The following is a 25009-nucleotide window of genomic DNA, read 5'->3' on the forward strand; positions in this document are numbered from 1 at the left end:
CACACCTCTGGTCCTCACTCCAAACCGCCTTGCACGCCACTGCCAGATGAATCTCCCCAAAGCAGTGGTCTGAGATGCCACTGCTCCAGGCCACTGGACCCACCTCATGAGGCCAGTCGATAAGTCTGGGAAATGGACCCTCCTCTTCAGCCAGGTGGACCTGTCCTCCGTCCCTGGAGGGAGCGTTCTCCAGGCTCTGCCACCTCCATGCTTTCCAGTGTCGGCCCAACCCACTAGGCCCAGAAAGCCTTCCTTTCATTTAACAGAGTGAGGTCCCTGTTTTTCATGCATGTCTTCAAATGCCCTTCTTTAAACAGTTGTCTCTGACCACCCCGCAGCAACCCCCGTCTTCCTATGAACGCTTCAGCACTTACTGTCTATATGCCTCTTGGGTGCCCAATTCTGTCAACCTGAAGTTTTTGCTTAGATTTGTGTCTCTGTATGCCACACAGCCCCCGTCCAGGTTTTGAGCAATCTGAAGGCAGTGACAGTGTCATGGAGGGGGAGAAGGGAGAGATTTTGAGCAATCTGAAGGCAGTGACAGTGTCATGGAGGGGGAGAAGGGAGAGAGAATCATGACAGTTCATACGTTTTAGGCATTTTACATATGTATTTAATCCTTACAACTCAAAGAGATGGGAATTATTATCTCTATTTAGCTGATGAGGAAACTAATATTCAAAGAGGTTGTTACTTACTCAGAGTCATAACAGCCCAATAGGAGGAACAGTCCAAAGCCTATGAATGGTTGCGAGTGTGGCTTCTGTATTCAGCTGCCTGAGTCCACTAGCTACAACCTCTATAACCTTGGGCAAATGACTTAACCTCTCCAGGCCTCATCTGTAAGATGAGACAAAAAAATAGTACTTTTACACCACAGCTGTCTTGAAGGTGATACAGCATGCTCAGTGCAGTACCTGATAGGCTGCCATTGCTCAGCCTCCATTAGGGAGTGTTACTGTCCCGACGACTCCTGTAACTGCCTTTGCATCTGTGACCGCTACTGCTGCCATTGCCGCGGGTGCCACAAGTCTGCGGCCACAACAACCGTACTGCCCGCAAAGCTCCTGTCAGGGTGTCCTCCGTGCAGTGGTGTTCGTCAAATGCCTGCTGCTTGAGCCTGTGGTGGACACTTAGATGGTTGGCAGTGTGCGTTTCCAGAAAAATCCACGTAATGCCTTTGAGCCATCCCTGGCAGACATCCGTCCATGCCAGTCCCATCTGCTTTAACACACTGATGCAAGCTGTCCAACCCCTGTCTCTTTCCAGTTTGCTCTGAAAGTGAGCCTGAAGCTGAGGCTGACCAGCAGATGGACAACTTGTACCTGAAAGCCTTGGAGGGCTTCATTGCCGTCGTGACCCAAGATGGCGACATGATCTTTCTGTCAGAAAACATCAGCAAGTTCATGGGACTCACACAGGTGACACCCTCCTCTGGCTCTTTCAGAAAGGGAAAGCATTTCCACTTGGGGGTAGAAATTAGTGGCCTCTCCTTGCATATGCCCACCCTGCTTCTCTCTGATTTCAAGCCTCAAACCTCAGGAACACACTGAGAACCCCTGGCATTGGGCTTAGCATTGCTGATGGCCACCCTGGTGGACAGCTCTGCCGACTGGATTAACAGAGCCACCCCTGTGAACCACATCCGTCATGAAGTCTGTTACACCGGTGTGTCTGTGGACCTGTGGAGTGGAACATGAGAAGACCTGATTTAGCCTCCTCCCTCTCTCCAAATGTGAAAAGGGGGCCCCGCTTCCTCTTGGAGACTTCTTCTTCAGTGTTAGGAATAATGAAGCCCAACCTTGTTTTTGAAACAGGTGGAGCTAACAGGGCACAGTATCTTTGACTTCACTCATCCCTGTGACCATGAGGAGATCCGTGAGAACCTGAGTCTCAAAAATGGTAACGTATTCTTCATTGCGTTTCTTTCCTTTTCACACCACCTGGGAGGGGATCTGCCTTACCTTTGTCTACAAATGTAGGATGGTTGGAACATGGCCATCATGACCTAAAAAAAACTGACATCCATAAAAAACCCAGCAGAGCCTAGGAGATGAGATCGAGGGCCCTGGAAGGACCCAGTACTCAGAAGGGTCTCTTGCTGGCTCTTTCTGGGGCCTGACGTCACACTCCTAGGGCACTCCTTAAGGTTAGGACACTGTCTCCAGAAGGTTTCATCACCTGAGCATCCAGCATCTCTGCCAAATGACACCACCCAAACCAATCAGCTCATCTGTGCCAAAATGTTCATGGGAACTGTTGTGATTGTCCCTAAGACAGTTGTGTAACAGACTGCCCCAAACATAGTGGCTTAAACAGTACTTTTATTAGCTCTCATGATTCTGCGGGTTCTGTGGGTGGTTCTTATGCTCCATGTGATGTCAGGAGGCTGGACTTGGGGGGATGACCAGAGGGCTCACCCACACCTCTGGGACCTTGTGGCCGGTAGCTGGAGGCTGGGGCTCGGCTGGGATGAGGGCATGGCTGGACCTCCCTCTCACTCTGGAAGGTATTGGAGCCTCTCCCTCTCCACATGGGGTCTCTAGGGTAGCCAGACTTCTTACACGGTGGCTCAGGGCTCCCCCAAAGTGCAAAAGTAGAAGCAGCCAGGCTCTCCGAAGGCTTATTCCCGAAACTGGTACAGCACCACTCTGCCTCGTCCTGCTGTTAGAGTGAGTTACAGGCCAGCCCCATTCACTGTGGGAGGGAACTACAGGAGGCCCTGAATACTGGGAGATGTGGCTCATTGGGGCCACCTTTAGAGACTAGCTACCCCGGGAGCCAAGGAAGGAATCTGGCCTCCTGGTGATAAGAAATGGGACAGGTAGTTTTTGATGGAGAAGAGATTTATAAGGTCTCGTGCACTGCACCCTTCCTGTGGGGCCTCCAGCAGATGCCAGTGGATTGAAGGGCCTATACAAGCAGAAAGCACTTTGCAGTGACAATCAGAGCTTGCTGCTTCATCTCTTGTAACTGGGGACAGTCAGGCAAAAGCACAGATGGGCATATTGTCAAGTGGACCGAAGCTTTGAGAAGAAGGGGACTTAATGACTTTCGAGGTCCCTTCTGAACCTGAGAGTCGATCTCTGCCCTGGGCAGATTGTGCCCGAGTCTAGACATCCCCTTTTCTATCCCTCACCTGCCACTGCCATGGGGTGAGTGCTTGTCCAACCTGAATGACAGAGGCAGTGGTATCAAGCCTGCAAGGCTTTGCTCTTATTACCACACATGCTGCAAAAGCAGACACTTCATTGGCCCACTTCTACCCTTGTTACAGACCGAGCCTGCAAAGCGCAGGATTACCACCACCTCTGCCCACCCCACCACGGCCTCCCCGCCCAGTGCCTCTGCTCTCCCTCCCAAAGGCCACCTGGCTCCGGGCGTACACAGGCTGGGAGCACTCTGGGCTGTTCACTGTCTTCTCTGTGCCGCTGAGAAACTCTTGTTTGGTTCTGTGAGGAAGGGGCTGCCAGAGCTTCTGAATCCCTTTCTAAAACAGGTGCTAGAAGCCCGAGAAAACCAAAAAGTCTCTATTTCTTCTCTGCTCTGGAAACCCTTGGGTCCTTGGGTTCTCAGTCTTAGTTCAACCTCTGACCCTGGTCTCAATCTGACCGTGTGATCTGAACCGAGTCACTTCATTGCTCTGTTCCTGGGAGTCTTTCTTTTCAAAGTGACAGTATTGGACCAGGCAAAGTCTAGGACCTTCCAGCTCCCAAGTGCCGTGATTCAGCAGAACTCTACTCTTTTGATCCGAGTAGAACTTTAGATCTCTTGGTCTCTGTGTTGAGGACTTGGGATCCAAATCAGTGAATCAGCAAAGCCTTTGAAGGTGCCGACCTGAATGATCTGTAAGCACAGGGTTAGTGCGAGCACCCAGAGAAAGATAAGGCTGCGAGGCTGGTGTGGAAGGCTTTGAAGGCCAGGAATTGGGCCTCGGTCCTCTTCCTTGTAGACAGAGGGGAGCTGGTGGAAGTTTTTGGGCAGAGGTGGAGTAATCTGTTTGGAGCTGTGTTTAGAAATATTAACCAAATGGCAGGATGGGGAAGACTCAGAAGTTAACAGGTCAGGAGGCCATGGCCCTAACCCATGTCACAGCCACAAATGAGTCCTTCCAGCCCACCTCTCAGCACCTGAGCTGGTGCTGGTGCTGTGACCAGGCCCCAAGACACAGGAATGTCTCATGATGTGCAAACCCCACTTGTGGGAATTAGAATTGTAGGAAGAAACATAATTGATTATGGGAGAGATGGTTTTTTAATCATGATGGAGGAATATTCTCTCTTTAAAAAAAAAAAAGATTCACCATCTGGTCTGTTACTTAGTAGGCTCTCCTAGGGTTGTTGAAGATAAATTCGAAGGTGCCACAATTCATTCAACACACAGTGATTTGGGGCTGTGTCACCCAAATAAGTCACAGCCCCCTGGGGGTTCAGGTGCAGAAGCTGGTGGCCATGCCAGAGGGAGGGGTGTGATTATTTGAAACAAGGCTCTAGTCTGTTCTGAGATGCTGGGCAGGGGGCAGGAGTGTACCTTGGAAGGTCCAGGATGGCAGAATTTAGACATGGACAGGGGGGCTCAGCTGGCAGTTACTGCATTCATCACTTTTTTTTTTTTTTTAAAACAAAAAGTGGGAGAGGTTCTGAATGGCAGGCTATTTGGAGACTCTAAGGAAGGAAGCAATCTTGTTTGTCTTGGTGATTTATTTAATTCTGGCTGAGAAAGGATATGATCTGTGTTGAGTTAATCCTCAAGGTGAACTTGCTCCCCACAGGAGATTTGGACCAGCAGTCTCTCTTGAGCCTTGACCTGTGTCACCTTAGGGAGAAAGCAAATGGAGCAGCATCCTGAATGCAGCCATTGCAGGTTGAAACTAGGGCACTGGAGGGACAGGAATGAAAAAAAGACAGGGGTGTCTAAGGGACATTTCCAGCCCGAGAGGCTTATCCCCTTGGAGTAATTGTGGTCTCGCCCAGACTGTCCCTTGGAATTCCATCTCTGGAACCTGGACCCGCCCCGGGAGAGGTTTGCTGAGATCACGGCCGATGGTCACTCATCGCCTGGCCTCTCTGGAGTGCGAGGTGCAGTGGGAGATAACACACTGGAACAGCCCCGACCCTTCAGCAGTGGGAGACGGGCTGGAGATGAGCGAGCCTTGGCCCACAGCCAGGGTGGCACGGAGCATTCAGGGCAGGCTGCGTGTGCTCAGAGAGCCGCTCCTCAGGGAACACACACACACGCACGTGTTGCCCTGAAAAACTGCCCCCCCTCTGAATACAAACACGAAACTTCAGCTGGCTCCCCTACCCTTCTCTATCCAGGCTCTGGTTTTGGGAAGAAAAGCAAAGACATGTCCACAGAGCGGGACTTCTTCATGAGGATGAAGTGCACAGTCACCAACAGAGGCCGCACTGTCAACCTCAAGTCAGCCACCTGGAAGGTAGGACGTCAGGCCTGGGTTGGAGTACCGAGTGCGCCCCCCCACCCCCAACCCCGCCCCTGGCTCTCGGCTCCACGTCTGACCCTCCGCGGCTGGTCTCCAGGTCCTGCACTGCACGGGCCAGGTGAAGGTCTACAACAACTGCCCCCCTCACAGCAGTCTCTGCGGCTGCAAGGAGCCGCTGCTGTCCTGCCTCATCATCATGTGTGAGCCCATCCAGCACCCGTCCCACATGGACATCCCCCTGGACAGCAAGACCTTCCTGAGCCGCCACAGCATGGACATGAAGTTCACCTACTGTGACGACAGGTGGGGCCCGGTGGGGTGCGCGCGTGCATGTGTGTGTGTGTGTGCGCGTGCCTGTGGTCGGGGTGTGGGTCTGTGGCATTAATGTTGTATTGCTGGGTGCAGGTCACTGTTTCATCCCATCAGTGCCACCAAGGGGTTCCTCATACCATATTGGGCTGTCCCCTGTTGTCACAGCAGAGCTGATCTGGGGTGCAGCTGCTGTCATGGTGGATCGCGGTAGTGTGTACACATTCCTCCACATACGTGTCAGCCTCCTAGGAAATCTCCAGGCCACTCTCCCTCCCCAGGAGACGAGGGTCTAGAGATCTCCATTAGCACCCCCAATTCAGAGGCCAGCTGGGAGCTTTGGTTTCTGGCCTGGAAGCTGCCCTACGGCCGCGTGGCCCCTGTGTGTTCTTTTCAATGAATGAGCTCTTTCCTCGGCCTTTGCTCCTCCTGTGTCACCTCCATTCCAGCCGCTGTCCAGTCTACTTGGGAAGGCTTTTCAAGGAAGGGAACTAAGCCAGACCCTAACCCCCAAAGCCAGGCCTAACTGGAGATTCTCTTATGAGAGAACGTAGTGGTGGTTAAGAGCCTTGATTCAGTGATATGGCCTAAGTTCCAATCCAATAGGAAGCGTTCGGTGTTAGCTGTGGTCCTCACCTAAATTGCTTCATTAGAGTAGTTGAAAGAGCACCTAAGACTGCACATGTAATCCATGTCACTCTAGTTTCAGCTTGAGGAGAGGCTCGAAACAGATGGGGAAGAGGCTTGGGTTGTTGTGGAAGGGGCGGGAGGGATAGCTCTGACTCCCTGCTGCCTGTCCTCTGCCCTCCCCTCTGTGCCTGGGCATTGGGAACATGGGCGGATCGGGAGGTGGAAGGAGGAAGACAGGGAAGGACAGATGCCGTGGGCAGTGGCTGCCATCAGAGAGGGAAGGACAGGCCAGGAGCAGGGGCTGGGCCGGGCAGGCCTGGCTCGAGGAGCCGCCACTGCAGTCTGCTGACTAGTGCATGACCAGAGGTGGCCTTCAGGGATCTCACCACCTGACCCCAGATTTCAGCAGTGTCCAGAGTTACCACGTTTGTCCAGAGTCACAGTTTTTGTGGCAGCTCTTTGCTGCTCCAACCTTTCCCCTCTCCCCTTCTAGGGTTTCTCCAGAAACCCTGAGATCTCAGCTTCCCCTTCTCTATAATGCAGATGAGAATACTGTCTGCACCTGTTTCACAGGATCAGTGTACGATGAGATGATGGCTATGGAAGCGCTTTGAAAACCACAAACCCCGTAACTGATGGGAGGCTTTTTGTTCCTGCTGATGTCTTGCTCCCTGTTTTTGCCCTCCCCCAGAGCTAGTCTCCCCACTAACCTCAAGGGGCCAAGACTACTTCTGGAGGCATGTAGAGGCTGGGAGCCTGGAAGAAGGAGAGACCACTAGCAGGAAACTGCCTCACCTTCCCAGCCAGCAGGAAGCCAAAGACCCCAGGAGAGAGCTCCTGCTCAGCGGCCCCCAGGCCTGCCCACCTTTCTCTCTTCTGCTGCATGTCCCATGGGTGTCTGCATTTCTTCATGGGTGCGGCCCTACTTTCCAGGCTCAGCTGAGTTTCTCTCCCCTGATTCTAGACTGACCTGGTGTTGGCTGGTGCCACTCCAGGTTTAAGAACTTTTGTAAAAGTGTCCTTGAGTCACTCCTGTCCCCAGAGTGCTGGATTCAAGGCTCTTGGGGGTAGTGCGTAGTTCCAGATGTAGAAAGAAGCGCTCTAACCTCATAGGGAGAAAATGTCACATGTGAAGACTTGTGTCCTGAAACTTTGATACAGTCAGCGTTTATCATGGCTGTTCATATTGTCATTATTGTGATACAAGGATAATTGGAGAGATTATTCCAAAGGCAGGCACCTGAGAAATCCATGCTGTGTGTAACGTTGTTTCTCAGAGGTAGTCTTTGTATTCCAAGAACCATCCTGGGCAGAAGATACAGTTTTGTAATGTGCACCCCTCTCCGTAATCTTCTGAGACAAGAGAAATCCTGCCGCGTAGCCCGCGTGTCTCCAGCTTCGAGGTGGGGTGGGGCGGTGCGGTGCTCCGCATGCCTTAGCCTTAGAGCAGCTGGAGCAGTGCTGACAGTGAAAGCTGCGTGTGAAGCACAGCCCTAATGTGACCCCAGAAGCACTGGGAACACCCTCCTGTCCTAGAAAATAACTCCTCATCCCTAGATAACAGAAAAGAAGGATTTTTTTTTTTTTTTAGACTTAAGACTTTGACCCTTGTTAATGTGAAGGGAAAAAAAATCCTCTGGAAAGGGTAACTTGAAGTTATCCCTCATTCATTATCTTGTTTTGAATGAATTTCAGGTCGTTTCTTGAAAGCATCTAACCTTTGAGTAAAAGGAAGAGGGGACAATAACATGAGCAATTGGGTGCCTAAGAGTGGAGGAGGCCCTCTTCCCAGAAAGGGGAGGGGCCCTGCACTGACTTCTTGGTTTGGTTCAGGGCTGGTAGACAGAGTCGATCCTGGCTTGACGGAACCTGTGATTTAGGGCTTTGTGACTCGGAGTGTGGAGGGTGATATTGCTTATAAGGTTTGCTAGACACAGTGCACTTTCAGCAGAATCTTGCCTTTCAAGAACCTAATTACATGGCCCAAACTCTGAATTCAGAGGTGCTGGAAAGATGGGTGCAGAGGCATCTAAAGACACAGGATGCTGTGCCACACAGAAGTTGTGTTTAACGGATTAGCAGATTAGTTAACAAGGGCACAGACATGGCTTAGACAGTTTATAAAGTGACTATTTTAAGTCCTTAATACCTATGTGTTATTTCTCAGTTGCCTTGATGAAGACTAGGATTTTTTGGTTTTGTTTACACTTTTTGTACTGGGATGGGGAAGGATATACACATATTCATTCTCTCTCTCTCTCTCTCTCTCACTCTCTCACTCTCTCACTCTCTCACTCTCTCTCTCACACACACACACATACCTCTTCCAAGATCAATGCTTCAAAAACCAACACATATCATAGCGGGGTGGGGTGGGGGGCATTCCATTTTAATCAGGGAATTCACTAGATTTAATGACATCTGGCACACATGAGGGGCTGCGATTTCCCATAAAGGGGATTTTTCCCAATGGGAAAGTTAGGAAGAATCTGATGAAAATGTAAGGCAAGTAGAACCCACAAAATCACTTTTGAGGCTGTTTGGTACTTTTTCTTAGATGTATTGAGACCATAGACATAAACAAACAAAAAAAGAGAAGGATCATGGAGAAAAAGACAGGGGAGAACAGAGGAAAAGGGGGAGAGACAAATAAAATAGAAAAGAGTACTCTAATCTTGTGTTTAAGTCTCAGGTTTCCAAAATCAACTGAACCTGAAACAACTTATTCTGAAACATCTGAAGTTGAATAAAGGAATGCAGATGATTCAAAATGCATTCATCCTGCTCCTCTTAACAAAGGGTGAGAGGACCATGTCAAGTCCTGTATTAATGATCTGAAACAGCAAATATTGTTAGAAGTGAATTCTGTAACAATTTATATGTCAGTCACACTTATGTGTATATACAGTCAATTGCTCTAGATAGGGGGAGTAAAGTTGAGTAGCACGTTTAAAGAAGAATATCCTGATTATCAGTGTAATGGATGATCTCGTCTCCATTTACGATTCAAATAGAGGTGTTATACTCTGTCTCCTAAAATGAGCAGCCAATTAATGAACTGTTATTTATTGAGCATCTGCTGTATATCTAACCCAGTGCCAGAGACTAATTATATCAAAGAAGAAAAGAGATGATTCCTGATCTCCAAGAGTTTGGAGTTAGAGACATGAGCAACTTAATGAACCATTCACCCAAAAGGAAGACAAAAATTGTTCTCAAGTAGTTTAACTTTAAAACGGGGGTGGTTCTGGGACTTCCCTGGTGGCACAGTGGTTAAGAATCAGCCTACCAATGCAGGGGACACAGGTTCAATCCCTGGTCTAGGAAGATCCCACATGCTGCAGAGAAACCAAGCCCATGTGCCACAACTACTGAGCCTACGTTCTAGAGCCTGCGAGCCATAACTACTGAGTCTGTGCACCGCAACTACTGAGCCCATGCGCCGCAACTACTGAAGCCCGCACGCTCTAGGGCCCGTGTGCTGCAACTACTGAGCCCGCATGCTGCAACTACTGAAGCCTGTGCGCCTAGAGCCCATGCTCCACAACAAGAGAAGCCACCATAATGAGAAGCCCGCGCACCACAGCAAAGAGTAGCCCCCGCTCATCACAACTAGAGAAAGCCCGCACGCAGCAACGAAGACCCAATGCAGCCAAAAAATAAATTAAAATTAAAATTAAAAAAAATAAAATGGGGTGGTTCTTAAATTCACATGGAGGCGCCATCTAGTGGACAAAGAGAATAACTGAAAGAAGCCAAGCCATCAAGGAGAGTGGGGCAAATCTATAATGCATATAATCCCACTGTGATTTTGTGTGTTTTATGAGTCTTCCTGTATGTTAGAAATAAATTATAAAAGCAAATTATGTGGATGAGAGAAGTATCACTGGGGGAAAAGTTACCATAACAGTAAAAATTTTAAATTAACAAAGAGGGTCCTGTAATTTTTACAGATAAAGAATTTGAGGGCAACCCTGTTTTGTCATTGGGTTAAGGCAGCGTAGGATGTAATAATATCAGGAGTTACAGTTTGATAAGATGCCTGCATTTCAAATTCTGTGGATCAAATCTGTGATGAATTCTTTTTATACGAAGAAGTTGGCAATAGTGATGATGATAAAAGTGAGGAGATAGTTGAGGACTGTGAAGAGGCTGTCAATAAAATTATAGACAGCCATGAGTTGTAAAACACACACACACCAAAACACCTGAAAAGCAACAGTATTAAAGTCTGAGAAGAAAATAGACTGACTTCGGGCAAATTAATAGTAAAAGATTATATACTTTCATTGTGTACCGAGATACATTTAACAAATTATTTTACTTTTTTTTAGAGGATAGGTGGCATCTTTAATTCAAAGTGATCTTTCAGACTGATATATTACATGTCATTTTTAGTTTCATATTTAGTGTATTCTAAATATTTTTGCAGACATACACAGTAGTCTTTCTTTACCTATCTTATGTAAGATGGTATAGTATATTTCTTTAAATCCTTGAGTTAGAAGAAACTTTAAATGCTCTCCTTGTGCATCTGTGTCTCCTCCAAACGACGATGTTCTGAAATCAGCCCTAAGAAAGTTTGAACATATTTATGAGAAATGCTTGTATATCATCCTGTCTAATCTGCTTGAAATACTCCTTGGAAGAGGCAGCTTTACAAATCCTCTTTGGAATTTATTTCAAACTGTAATATTACATACCTCACAATTCAAAAACTATTCCTCTGCATGATCTGCTTCTCTCCTGCTACAATTCAAGGCAAATTTCCCCTTCTTGCTTGTGGGTTTCAAGGTAATGAAAGGCAGCTGTGGCATTTGGTGGCACTCAGGGTCAGTCCAGGATTGAGCCAGGGCTACCCTCCTATGTATACTATGAATAAATTCACCCCACCTGTAACACGTAACACTGATAGGATGGAAATTCATTATCCATTAACTATGGAGCTGGTTGTATAGATATTCACTTAACCGTGTACTACTGGAGGAAAACACAAGGCAAAAGTATTGTTGTTTAAAGCCAAGAAAATCTGGATAGAAATATATTAAAACAAATGTCATTGAACTCTGTGTTACTGAATAGTTTGGGTATTATTGGGGGAATGCAGTTTCAAAGCTAAAAGCACATACAGAAACCAAAATGAGGTGAGTCAAGTGTTGCCTAGGAGAGGGCATTGCCAGAAGGCAGGAACGAAAGAAAGCAGACCTTAATAAAAGGATGGTTTTATTAGCAAATGCATTCTTTGGAAAACAAATAGGTGGTTAGGAAGTACTTACAACTTTTATCCTCTCAAATAGTTTAAATGCTCTCTAGCCGTCCACGATTAGTTTACTGAGTGAATCCTGTACTCCTAGGGAACAGGGGTAAAAACTGCAGCCAGACCTTGTCTGACTCCAGGCTTGGCGTGTGAAGTAGGGAACTTGCTGCCTCGTCCCTCGTGGGCGGGCGCGTGATGGAGCCGGCTGAGGCCTGCGCTGCATTCCTTCTGCCTAGGAGGCCACACGGCACTGACACTGCAGCCCAGCCGGAGAGTCCATTTCTTCCTAGAGCTCAGCCACAGGTAGGCCACGTTGAAAAGGGCCTCGCCACATTTTTAAGGGTAAAGAGCAATGGACGAGCAGTAACTGTCATCTTACATTGTGAGGCAGACCTGACTCTGAAATCCAGGGCCCAGCTGTCTGACCCACATACTTCCTTGGGGCGACAGTAACTTCAGATTGTAACCACCTTGTTTTCCCCTCTACATTCTCTAGTTTCTTTTTTTCTTTCTTCCTTCTGCCTCGGCCTCCTGGGGCTGCCTATCAACGTCTACATTTCTCTCCTCACCTCATCCTTGAGCTGGTTCTTTTCCTACTTTATTATTAAACAGGGACCTCTGTGCTTCTCATTTCTGAAGTCTACTGAATTAAGTCCTTTTATATTTTCTTCCCCTTTACAAAGAGAACAGCACTACTGAGTTGACTTTTGAAATTTATGAGTGACTCCAAACTGATTTTATTTTTTTCTCCGGAGAGTCAGGGCCCCTTAATTAGAATGAAAGAAAGAAAGAAAAAAATAGTTCCCCTGCCCCTGGTGAAGAGAGCAGATGAAATGGTGTTATCACAGCCCAGCTCCCGAGGCTTCCCTGGGACAGAGGGAAATGAGCAGGGAGGGCCCTTGTGTGCCGTGGAGGCCAACCCTATAAACAAACCGGGTTCGTTAGCCTCCCCGCTGGCGTCGGCATGCCTGCAGATTGAGGGCAACGACCATTAGCTTTGAGTTGGGGTTTCCTGGTTTTGTGAAGTCTGACCAGTCGAATGTTCTTCAATTGTGTTTGGGGTATGTGTATTTCCCAGTTTTTATAGTCATCTGTTTAAAGGCATGAAGGAGGAGACGTTAAATATTTATTTTAGTTGACAAGATAAATGAAGGCTGCTACTGGGAAGAGAGCTGGCAATTCTGAAATCGAGGTTTGTTTGTCCACTTCCAAAACATGCCCATTGTGTGCCTCTGAATGGATGGTACATTAATTAGATTAAGAAATATTTTATTTGAGGCTGATTATAATAAACATTTACTTTGAGCATTTTAGAAGATTCTAATCTTGAAAGAAAGTATAATCTCTTCACGGAGTAGACTCAGATCTTTCCCAGAACAGCCTCATTTTTGAGGGTCTCTAGGAAACTAGACCTAGTTCAGGAACAGAAGTAGTTTACCTGGCACATTGGTGAGCCTGTAAATGGCCAGCCCGTTGTCAGCACAGCCCACTGGTGCAATTCTGATTCCCAGGCTAAGGCTGAAAGGCATGGGACCCATCAGAAAAGCTACGTGGGCATAGGAAAGGACGGGCCAGCACTGTGCGGCCGTCTCCTTGTTCTCCCTGAATCTCCACCTTGGCTAAGGTGCCATGAATGCCAGCCCTGGACGTAGGCTGCCGAGGAACATGTCTGTTGCTGATGAGTTCAGAGACCTCTCTGCTCAGGGCCAAGTGAGTGGACAGATCCTCCTGGTCTGAGACCAACTGGCTGGTGCAGGTGAGCTGCTGGAATCTCACTGGAGAAACCTCCGCTGGGCTAAATCAACTGAGACCTAAGCTTCTCGGCTCTGTTGTGTTGCCCGTTGTTTGACAAAGGCTTTAACCCCCAAGTCTCACCTAGGCAGAGAATTTGCCTCTTCTCTGCCCACTTCAACACCAGACACACCTTACGGAATGGAGAAAGGATGGATTGAACATCATGAGGGCTGTGCTGAAGGCTGTGTGTGTACATCACCATGCACTGAGACAGGTGACCATGCTCTAGGAAGAAAAGTGGACCATTAGTGCCCAGGTTCCTTAGCAGTGCTGGTCTAGACAGGGCTCTGATTATACCTTAGGCCCCCAAAGACTATCTGTCCACTGGTCGGCTACTCTAGCATTTACTGAGCACCCGTTGTAGCAGAGGCCAAAGGAGAATGTGGTCCCTGAGCTCGGGGCTTGGCAGCCTAGGATGTGGAGAGAAGCATACATAACTCCTTGTGACATTGTGTTTGCCTGTTAGGACTCGATGAGAAGGGGAACGTGGAGAAAGCTCCAGGGCCAAGGCAAGACCTCGAGCTGGCCCTGTCATCATCAGGGCTTGGAGGAGAGAAGGCCTCAAGGCTCTGCGGCAAGCGTGGGTTTGCCAGAGGGGGGAACTGCGAGGAGAGGGGTCTACCGGGGAGGGGGGACCCGCCACGCTGCCGATCAGCTGCAAATCAGACTGCTTGGAAGATGGAGACAAGACCCTGGGGGCTTAGAAGTTAGGTGGAGTTTATTTACTCTGGATGTGGTTGGTCCTAGGTAAGCTGGGGATGCTTACGTAGAGGGGTGACAGAATGGAAATAATATTTTAGGATGATTTCGTCTGACCTGTGCAAAACCCGTATGGAGCGGGAGAGTAGAGACAGGAGACCAAGGAGCCACGGCGTCTGCTTTCCTCTCCACACTGTTCCTCTCCAGCGTGGACAGGTGACAGGGCTGTGCCCCCGGAGTCATGTATTCCAAAATAGAGCTTGTAATGGTGAGGATATAGCATCACTTCTCGCTTGTGATAGGCTAAGTAAACAAGACAGTGAGCCGGTTAGAAAAAACGTGAGAGAACAGAGATGATGAGAAATAATGTTTAGGTATGATGTGGGAAAGCAGTTAATCTGGTGGGTCTTGGGCAGGGCTTTGTTTATTTTAATGATCCCAGCACAGAGCAGAGGGTCCTCAGAGAGTTGATTCTTCACGGTTCTCCACATTTGCCTTTTCTCTGCCCACTTCCTATCTAAGGCAGACACCCTACACGGAAGCTGCCTATTTATCAGAGTGTAACAAAGAGGCACATTTCTAGGACTATGATTTTGTATCTGTTCCTCTTGGCACCTCCTGCCCTCCCTCCTTTCCTTGAGATAGAAGGAGCAAGTAGAACCCATGAAGGCAAACCTGACATCTAGGAGGTATCTGAGGTCACCAGGCACGACCTGAGGGGAGAAGGTTTAAGCGCAGACAGGGCTCTACCTGCCTGGGTCCCTCCTCAATCCGTGGCTAACACACATGCAGAGGCCACCCCCATGCTTTTCCCAACTTGGGACCACATAATTTTCACTTTTCATTTATATCGCCCTCTGCTAGAATAAGCTGGAATAGTCAGGATGTTCCCATTTTTGTTCTTGCTCTGTCCCCGGACACTTGTGTAGACATCAAGCAAACTGTCTACCCTCTCTGCATCTCTGCTCCCTTGTCTGCAAAAACTGTGGGTAGGGGGCAATGAGAGCCCCTTCCAGTGGTCACTGGAGCAAGGCACATGTGTCTGTTTGGGGGTGGGAGGTAGGGAGCCCCTGAACAGGTGCTTTTCCTTCCTCCCAGACACAATCCAGGAAGGGCAGGAAGAGTGGAGGTTCGGTGGACCCACAGTCGCAGGTTGACCACCATGTTTGTTGTTGTTTGCTTGGATGAATGGTACGACCGGGATGTTGGGAGTGTGTTTCATTGAATGTGTGCATTTGAATTACCTTCTACATATAGGTCCTTGAGCCCCTGCTCATATTCATATGGTCTTTCTCTTCCCCCTTGCTTTTTTAAAAAAAATTTAGAATCACAGAACTGGTTGGTTACCACCCTGAAGAGCTGCTTGGCCGCTCAGCCTACGAGTTCTACCATGCACTGGACTCAGAGAACATGACCAAAAGTCACCAGAACTGTAAGTTCCAGGAATGCCCTATATGTCTGTGGAATCTGGCCTTGAGCGGGGTGTGACTGGTGAGAAAGGAGAAGATCCAGTCGCTTCCTTCACAGAGCCATCATCTCGTGTGGCAGACAAGACTCATGCCCTCAGGATGGTTAGAAAACCAAGGCTGCCACCATCCTGTGTGACATGCTCATGCAAATTAGGAAAAGGGCACTTTTGGTAGGGGACACACAAACACACCAAGGCATACAGCCTGGAGAGTGGAAGGTGGGCTGAATCTCAGTCCCTACTTACCACCTCACTGAGCACACTTATGCAGTTCACAGTCTGCTTAACCTATGCAACAGCCCCGTAGAGTGTAATACAAGACAGCATGTAATCAACTTGGGTTATGCGCTATAGAAACATGTACATCCATTCAAAGAAGAGGGCTGGGAGAGTTCAGGAAAAGAGAAGACAGGGCACTTGAGTTGGACCTTGAAGGATGGGAGAGCATTGGTCTAAACAGAGGTAGAGGTTGCACGATACCAACCTAATAGACGTGTTGAGGCGAGCCCTGGTTTTCCAAGAGCTTGCTTGCTGAATCAAGAGAACACAGCTGGGGAAGGCTGTCCAGGCAACCCAGTAATGGCATGTGGAAATTGTGCCTTGCAGCTTGAAAAAAAACCTGAATTATGAAAGGATTCTAGAACAGGGCTGTCCAATAGAACTTTCTACAGTGGAAATGTTCTTCATCTGCATAGTCCATAGGTGACCTATGCTGTATATTAAATATGTCTAGTGCAACTGAGGAACTGAACTTTTTAAATTTAGTTTTAATTAAAGTAGCCACACTTGGCTAGTGGCTACCATACTGGACAGGGCAGTTCTAGTGCATTTCAGTTGACTATGTTCCCAATTAAGGCTTCCCATCTGCAGGTGATCCAAGACAATTTTCTTGAATCCATACAGCCCATCAACATGCAAGGACTATGGGTTTATAAGCCTATACCTGGCCTACTGGGGGAAAAAGAAATTGATAGGATTGATCCCTGCCCTAAGGGATCTCATTTCTGCAGAAGAAGGAGGGCTTTGGGCTCCGTGGGAGCATGGTGGTTCATACCTTCCGCCTCAGTATCTAGCATAGTGTTTGGTACAGTACAGGCACTAAATGAATGACACACCCAAGGGCAAAAAAAAAACATATTTGGGAAAGAATGCTTCAAAATAAGTGCCCCCAGTGCAGATCAGGGTGCTGAGAGGATTACAGAAGGATTTAAAATGGGTAAGTCTGAGAAGATTCCCAGTGGCCCTTTTGGTCTTGGACTCCAAGGATTAGCTGTGGCTTTGGAATGGCAATGAAGAAAATGGAAGTGCAGTTATTTGTCCGTTGTTCCTAAATCCGTCCATCCATCTATCCCAAGGTTAGGACACCTGAAGTTCAGATCAGCAGGCCATAAGCTGTATAGAAGCACAGTTAATATTCTCTTAAGGAATGAGATCTTCTCTTTCTAATTGGTTTCTTTGCTTCATCCTCATGGCTTTTGGGTTTGTTCCAACAGTGCAGCAGGGCCCCTAATGACATCTCAAAGAAGCTTCTCACTGTGTTCTCCAGCAAAAAAAACAAACAATCCAGCTTCCGCATTCAGGGACCCAGGGATGCGGGAGGGAGGTGGAGGTACTTTTGTGTGCCCATGGATGTGGCCCAGCTCTAGCCTGCCCCAGCTTTGAAACTGTAGGACGTGGCTCCAGCCTCCGCTCTGGGACTCCCCATGCTTTTCTGGCCCATGGTGGTTTCAGCTCCCAAAGTCATCCTGGTACTGGGACTCAGGGACCTGGCTCTGGCCCAGCTTACCCACTGATTCCCAGTGCCTGGCTTTCTGGGGCTTCCCTCCTTTAGATGTAAAACTGGGGAAAAGCCTAGCCTTCCTTCTCAGCCAAGGGTGAGTCAGAGTAGAGGACAATAGCAAAAGTTTCTGGAAATTCTTGCAGGACAGTATTGTACTTTACCTTCTGGGGTGGGAAAGTAGAGGAAACTATTGTCAAAGAGAACAAAAATGATGGCTTCTCACTAGGCCTATGAAAATGATTTTTTTTCCTTCTCTTAGAAAATCTTTGATCCTTAAAACAGAGCTGGGGTAAAAAATTGTCATATTAGTTTTCTGCTGCATCCAGGGGAAATATGGTGCAGATTTATTGAATCTGTGGTTTTAAGCATTAGGCACACTTAAAGGTAATTCACAACCCAAATGGAAATCACAGGTTCCCTTCTTCCCCTGATGGAGCCAAGTAAAGCAGCTCTGAGCTCAGAGGCCTCTACTCACCCAGCCTAAATCCAGCAAAGGGAGATCTTCATGGGGTGGAAATTGGGTTAATGCCAGCTAAACAGAAGCATCTATTTCTGTTTCTCTTTCCCTCTCTTTTTTTCTCTCTCAGTCTTTCTCAATCTCAATCTCCCTCTCTCTCTCTCTCTCTCCCCCTCCCCCTCCCTCCCTCCCTCTCTCTCTCCCCCCTCTCCCTCTCCCCCCTCTCTCTCTCACACTCACACTCACTCTCACTCTCTCCCTCTCCCCCCTTCTCTCCCCCTCTCCCCCCTCTCTCCCTCCCTCTCTCTCTCTCTCTCACTCTCACTCTCTCCCTCTCTCTCCCTCTCCCCCTCTCTCCCCCTCTCTCCCTCTGTCTTTCTTGTTGGGTTTATGCAGATAAAGTTGCACCACAGACCCACACTCACACTGTGGAATAATTGGAGGCCCAGGCTTGAGGCTCATCCAGGTTTACACACCAGCATCCCGAATTTATGCACGTATGTGTGTCTTAGCCTGTGAAGGTTTACCGTTGAAATTACTGGGGAAGCTCAGACCTCAAACCAAATTTAAATAATTGAAAGCCATCATTTCCAAATGGGTTAGTAATTTATACATTGTTACCCTCAGAAGGTAAGGGTTTGGGGGAAGGGGGGTTGGTTTCTCTTTGTTGTGTGAGGACATTATGTGCTCTTAGGAAAACAAGATTAAAGGCCATAAAAAGCCTATCTACCAAGTAGCAGGCCCCTCACCCAGGCTGGCATTAATGAGCAGATGATTAGAAAGCTGGCGTAATTATATTCTACTGACAGAGCAGGCCCTCGCCTGCAATCGCTAGAAATGCAGTTAAAAACCGTTGCTCACTGCACTGTTTAATCAAAAAGAATAAGATCCCTGAATCTTGTCTGCATTAAGAATAAGTTAATAAGTTAATGAATAAGTTAACTCCAGGCACTTGAAATTGTGCAAGAATCACGTCTCTCGGGCATGGGAGCCTCAGTGGGGTAGATAAAGGGAGATGAGGGAGGACAGAGTTATTTCTTTGGCCAAAGGGTCCATTGATGGTTCAGGACAGCAGCAACCACCAATTCAGTCTTCCTAGTGAAGTGTCGCCCGGGGGCATGTAGTAGGAGGGCACTGTACTGCGGGCCACAGGCTGTCGAGTAACCCAGACTGTTGTCCTGTGTGATGTAAAGCAGGTCACAATCCCTCTGGCCTTAGTTCCCTCATGTTAAAAAAAGATGGTGTCTGTCTTCCCTACAGCACAGGATTTTATTAAAAAGATTAGACAATGATGATATGACCACTTTGGAAAATAACTTGGCCGTATCTTATAAAGGACACATGTACTTACCCTATGACCCAGCCATTGTGCCCCTAGCTGCACTCACACTGTATGTCCATACAAAGATTTGTACACAAATGTTCATAGCACCTGTATTCATTATAACCCAACACTGAAAACAATGCAAACATCCATTGACAGGTGAACGGATAAATTAGTTATGGTATCTCCATGCGGCGGAATATTACTTAGCAATGAAAAGCAAACCAGGAATACTACAACAACATGAGGGCTCTGGGAAACATGCTGGGCGAAAAGAAGGCAGACACGAAAGAGCTCTGGTATGATCCCACTTACGTGTGAATAGAGAGAAGATCATTTCTATGTATAGTGACAGAAAACAGATCAGTGGCTGCCTGGGACCAGGGGTGGCAATGGGGATTGACTGTCAAGAGGTATAAGAAATTTGGGAGGTTGGATGATGGAAAGTTCTATACCTTTGATTGCGGTGACTGTTACAAGGGTCTGTACAGTCGGCAAAACTCATTGATCTGTGCTTAAAGTGGGTGCATTTTTTACTGAAGGTAAATTAAACCTCACCAAAGTTGACTTTTTTAAAATGCAAACAAAGCCAAAAAGACTTAGGACCCTTTAATTTGGACTATAAGCCTGTGGACTGTTTCCACTGAGGGGGCCTTTCAGCAAATCACTCTAAGCCTCAGTTTCTTCAGATGGAAAACAGGAATAATAATAGATACCTCGTGGTGTCACTGTACAGTGAACGAGGTGAGGCTAACACTAATCCTGTGGATGCTTTGTGTGCCAGGCACTGTTCCAATTCCTTTGCAGAAATGAATTTATCTTACGAGATGGTTTTGAACCCTGCAAAGCACGATACACATGTAAGTTATGTGTAGTATGGTTCCAGTGCTTCCTGTAGCTTGGAGGTGCTTGTTAATTTCTGAACAGGAGGAAATGTACCAAGAAAAACATAAATGTGAAGGATTACAAGCATGGTTAGTACGACGAACTGAGCTGCATTCCTCAACCACACAGTGTGGTGAATGGGGAGTGATTCCTGAGCCTACACGGAAAAGTAGGGAGGTTTGTGACGTTTACAGAGAGTCTGCATGTTCTCCCACAGGGCCCCTTGTGACATTACCTACAGACGTGTCCTGTAGACGTGACAGGGCCTGGGCACTGTACATGTTGGTAACTTTGGGGCAGAGGGGCTTTTCCTAATACAGCATTTGTCAGTGACGTCAGCCACATTTTTGGACCTGATGAACCAGGCAGACTTGGTCCTCAGTACAAACAGCTCTGGGACACTGGGTACTAATAATTATTATCATTACTGTTATTATTATCAATACCCCATTTTGCAGATGAGGAACACCGAAACCAAGATTTCCTCATCCTGCCAGCATGCTTCTTCCTCTGTGATTTGGGGGTTTCTGAGACTGGGATTCAGAAGAATGAATTCCCAAGAAAGAAAGTAAATGGGCAGTTCAGAAAGCTATCAGAAATCCTAACATTAGTAAACTTTCATTTAAAGGGACTTGATTCTTTTTTTAATGGGAGCAGATAGAGCATTCTGGACTGGGGAAGAGGACAATCTGGGATGCAGGGCCCTTTCCCCGATGTTTTTATAGAGTAAAACAAATGTTAAATGAACATTTAGAGCATTCTGGAAGAGGAAAGAAGTCATACGCAGGCAGCCTAGCTGGGCAGCTGGGAGGACTTACCAGGGCTTGGACGAGGCTGTGTGTAGAGGCTGGCGGGGGGCTTGCTGCTGCCTTTGCTGTGGGTCACAAACTTGCTGTGGCCCCAAAGGCGGCAGGTCTGACGGATGACCTGGAACAATCGAGGATATCTGGGGGTTTCTTTAAACTGCTTTTATTCACAAGCAGAGTACCGATGGTGGGCCTGCTACCAGTGGCTGCCCGAGGACAGGCGTTCTCCACGCTGCTTGGAAGCACCCTGCCGCCTGTAGTGTGAGGCAGAGGAGGCTCGCCCGTTCCCTGCGTGCCCATTTGGATCCAGAGGGCACCCCGTGGAGAGGCTTCCTCTCGTTGACCTTGGGGGGAGGAGGAAGGGCAGGTGCTGCTCTTGGTTTCTGCTCCCAGCTGAGCCAGGGGTGAGCCAGCTTGTCAAGGGCTTGGCGGTGGCCACTCCCTCACAGCCAGCCTAGGGAAGTCAGTTATCCTCTCTGGTTACTTTCCTCATGTTTAACCGGAAGAGTTGGGCGAGATGCTCTAAGCTCCCATCCAGCTCATTCTCCCCCATCTTTCCCCTGCACGCTGGCCTCCCCATGGGGTCTCCCTCCCCCACCTCCTGACCTCAGGCCCCATTTCTCCTCCCCTAGTGTGCACCAAGGGTCAGGTGGTGAGTGGCCAGTACCGGATGCTTGCAAAGCACGGGGGCTACGTGTGGCTGGAGACTCAGGGGACGGTCATCTACAACCCTCGCAACCTGCAGCCCCAGTGCATCATGTGTGTGAACTACGTCCTGAGGTGAGCCTGTGAGGGCCGGGGGGGCACAGCCTGGGGTGCAGGGTGCTCCTGAGACTGAGGACACAGCCCAGGAATGCCGAGCCTTTCAGAACCCGGCACCACATCGGCGAGCTCTTTTGCAGTGGGCGTCCTGGGGACAGTGGAACGCTGGGATTTCCCCTTTACAGGCTTTTTCTGCCCCTTCCCCCTTTGTCTGTCATCTGTCATGCCTCTGACCCACGTGGGGAGGCAGCTAGAACACAGTCGTCACTTAAGTGCTTTCTGAATGGGAACCAAGGGAAGAGAACCACGGTTACTTTTTGGGAGAAGATGTAACACCTCTGCTCGGTAGCACCTGGGAAGAAAGCTAGAGAAAGTCATTGCTGGGCTGCAACAAAAGCAAAAGCCTTCAAGTCTCATGCATACCACGCAGCCCACGTACACTATTAACACAGCATCCAAGACAGATACATACTCAGCGGGTGCTCTCCGCATCGCTAGCTCCACGACTCCAAACTTCCAGTGCACGGTTCTTTACGGAATGCCAACCCACTGTCCATACCCGTGTTTTTGTCTGAGAGGCTTAGCTATCAGGACTTCCATGTGTCTGGAGAGTAAAAGGGTTTTGCTGGCAAGTGTGGACAGTCTGAAGCTCGCTCTTGTCCCACCAGTGAGATAGAGAAGAACGACGTGGTGTTCTCCATGGACCAGACGGAGTCCCCGTTCAAGCCGCACCTGATGACCATGAACAGCATCTTTGACAACAGTGGCAAGGTGGCTGTGTCTGAGAAGAGCAACTTCCTGTTCACCAAGCTGAAGGAAGAGCCCGAGGAGCTGGCCCAGCTCGCACCCACCGCAGGAGATGCCATCATTTCTCTGGATTTCGGTGGGTGCTTCTTAGCTGAGCCAGGGCCTGTCGAACCCTCCTGGGGTGGGAGGAGGCCTCCCTGGCCACAGCTTTTCCTTAAGCAGAGCTGCCACGTGCCTTCCCCAAGTCTTGCTGATCATCCGTTGGTGGCCAGACCCTATGCTGGGCATGTGCACTCCCCACAGCATAAGACCGTCCTCTTTCTGACCTGGTAAAGCTCTGAGCGGGGTGGGGGGGAGGGCGTTTTGGTAGATTCTCCACCGTGGGGAGGGGGGAGCCTGAGATGAGAGATGGGGGCAGCGAGGGATCTGCTCCGAGGCCACGGGCATCTTTCCACAGGGTGGGCAGATCTCCACCTGAGCCTTGAAGGACAGATTGCTTGTTTAGGCAGAGGCCTGCTAGGTTGAAATAATGTTGGGAGAAATCCTTCCAGAAACGTGGATGGAGAAAAGATTCAGGCCCAGGAGTAAGCCCTCGAATGCACTTCTTTAAACGTTTGCCTGTCCCAGGGGGATGCGAGCCCTGGTGGCCCCAGCGGAGTCGGTGGCTCTTGCCCCGTGCTCTGAAGGCGGGAAGCCCCTTCTTCCCCATGTTGCAACCCACAGTCACCCCCCAGCCTTGCTGTGGCCGCTCAAGGAACAGCTACACCTCCCTGTGCTTGCTCTGGACTGGCTCAGCCCCGTTAGGTGTGTTGTGAGAGGCCACCGGGGAACAGTGATCTCAGAGAATCACAGAGAGCAGCCCTGGGACAAGGAGTCACGCAGCTTTCCAGTTTCGTGGCAGTAATGAGGCAAATTGCCCAGTTTTCATAACCTCCTCCTCTACGTTCTGGATTGCCCTTCAGGGAAGAGTGGCTCCTAATACATTTAGTCTCGGGAAATTAAAGGCTCCAGGAGGGTGTTCCCATTAAAGGGACTCTGTACGTTGAACCCCAGTTGAAGGCCCCTTTGTCCCAGCGAAGCCTCAGCACACGGGGGGCCGAGCCCCAGGCACGCCGCAGGCACGTTTAGGATCACTTGTGCATCCTTCATGCTTCCTCTGCCCTGGGGTGAGCCCAGCAGTTGGGGGTGTGAACCAAGCCAGGCCCTTGTCTCCACAGGGAGCCAGAACTTTGAGGAGTCCTCAGCCTATGGCAAGGCCATCCTGCCGCCAGGCCAGCAGTGGGCCGGAGAGCCCAGGAGCCACGGCGCCCACACTGAGGCCGGGAGCCTGCCCGCCTTCACCGTGCCCCAGGCAGCCGCCCCTGGGAGCACCACCCCCAGTGCCGCCAGCAGCAGCAGAAGCAGCAGTAGCTGCTCCACGGTGAGCGCCCCCTGGGGTTGAGGCCATGGAGAGGGTGGGCTCCTCCTCTGGCTGCTGCCGGATGGCTGAGTGGACAGGCCAGACCCAAGTCCTGCCCTCCTCCTACTCAGTTATACTGGAGCCCCCTAGGGGGGCTGTGATACTTACTTGCCACGCATTAGAGCTGTGCGCTTGCTCTCAGTACCCATCCCCCATCTATGTGATAAGGTCCTTGAAGACAGGGGCTGAGTGGCACACAGCTGTGAGCCCCGAGCTCAGTCCCCATGCGGGGCAGTAACCATCCTGCTGGGGGCACAGAGCCACACAGTTTGCAGAGCCCGGCCAGCCATGCCTCTATCCTGTTTGCTGTTCAAGACAGCCTCATTTTATGACGAGGAGACTGAACTCAGAGAGGTACACACAGCTCCTAGGGCGTGGCTTCTTCACATATTCTTATTCCGTGGAATAGAGTTGAATCTGTGGGTCCAGAAACATATTTCTCCTTCTACCTTGGACTTCCGGGGAAACCAGTGCCGTAGCCTTGACTTGGTCACCTTCCTTCCTGGCCCCCAGCCCAGCAGCCCTGGAGACTATTATCCATCTCTGGAGGATGATCTGAAGATTGAAGCAATCGAAAAGCTCTTTGCCATGGATACAGAGGCGAAAGACCAGTGCAGCACCCAGGTAGGTGGCCGTGGGGAAGATTGGAGTGGCGGGCCAGGCCTACCAGCTGCTGGTGGTGAAGGCTGAAGTCTCTTCTTGCAGCCTCAGCCCTTTGTTGCAAAGACTAGTGGGAATGCTAGGCCAAGGCCACAGTCCCTAACTGGGTGAGGGTGCAGAGCAACGGAGCCTGTGGTCGTGTGCTTCTCGCACTTCTGCCCTCTGCTTACCCGTGTCAGAGCCAGCTCGTCTACTTTTAACTCTCGATACATCATGTCCTACTAACTTGGGTATTTCTTAATGCTTATGAAAATGAAAACCACAACTGAACCTTTCTTTAAGGATCCCTGCATTTAAAAAGCATACCCAGATGTATACAACTTTTGTAAGCATAGGGAACAATTATTCCCCTTACAAACATTTCCATTTTAGGATTCTTTGAAATACCTTATTTTAAATGCATTTTAAAATGACAACTGAATGACCAATTTTTATTTACACGTAACTTTTCAGAAACTTATTACATAAGGCCAAACGTCTTGTAAAACCTGTGTAAACAGGCTAGGGTGTGGGTGGACGGGTATGTGGG

General features: G+C 49.1%; 1 protein-coding gene across 3 annotated transcripts in view; it reads left to right on the forward strand.

The window, feature by feature from the left end:
* EPAS1 (endothelial PAS domain protein 1) overlaps positions 1–25009 on the forward strand; it is an 89122-nt gene that overhangs the window by 56994 nt on the left and 7119 nt on the right. For all 3 annotated transcript variants that reach the window (XM_082642360.1, XM_082642361.1, XM_082642362.1), the window contains 9 exons: positions 1270–1421; positions 1818–1902; positions 5319–5437; positions 5541–5746; positions 15458–15564; positions 21485–21632; positions 22283–22497; positions 23579–23781; positions 24334–24444. In XM_082642360.1, the coding sequence (XP_082498486.1) occupies positions 1270–1421; positions 1818–1902; positions 5319–5437; positions 5541–5746; positions 15458–15564; positions 21485–21632; positions 22283–22497; positions 23579–23781; positions 24334–24444 (1346 nt within the window). The remainder of the gene's footprint in view (positions 1–1269; positions 1422–1817; positions 1903–5318; positions 5438–5540; positions 5747–15457; positions 15565–21484; positions 21633–22282; positions 22498–23578; positions 23782–24333; positions 24445–25009) is intronic.

The sequence above is a fragment of the Mesoplodon mirus genome, assembly GCF_964341445.2.
Source record: "Mesoplodon mirus genome assembly, chromosome: 14".
In the NCBI taxonomy this organism is placed as follows: domain Eukaryota; kingdom Metazoa; phylum Chordata; class Mammalia; order Artiodactyla; family Ziphiidae; genus Mesoplodon; species Mesoplodon mirus.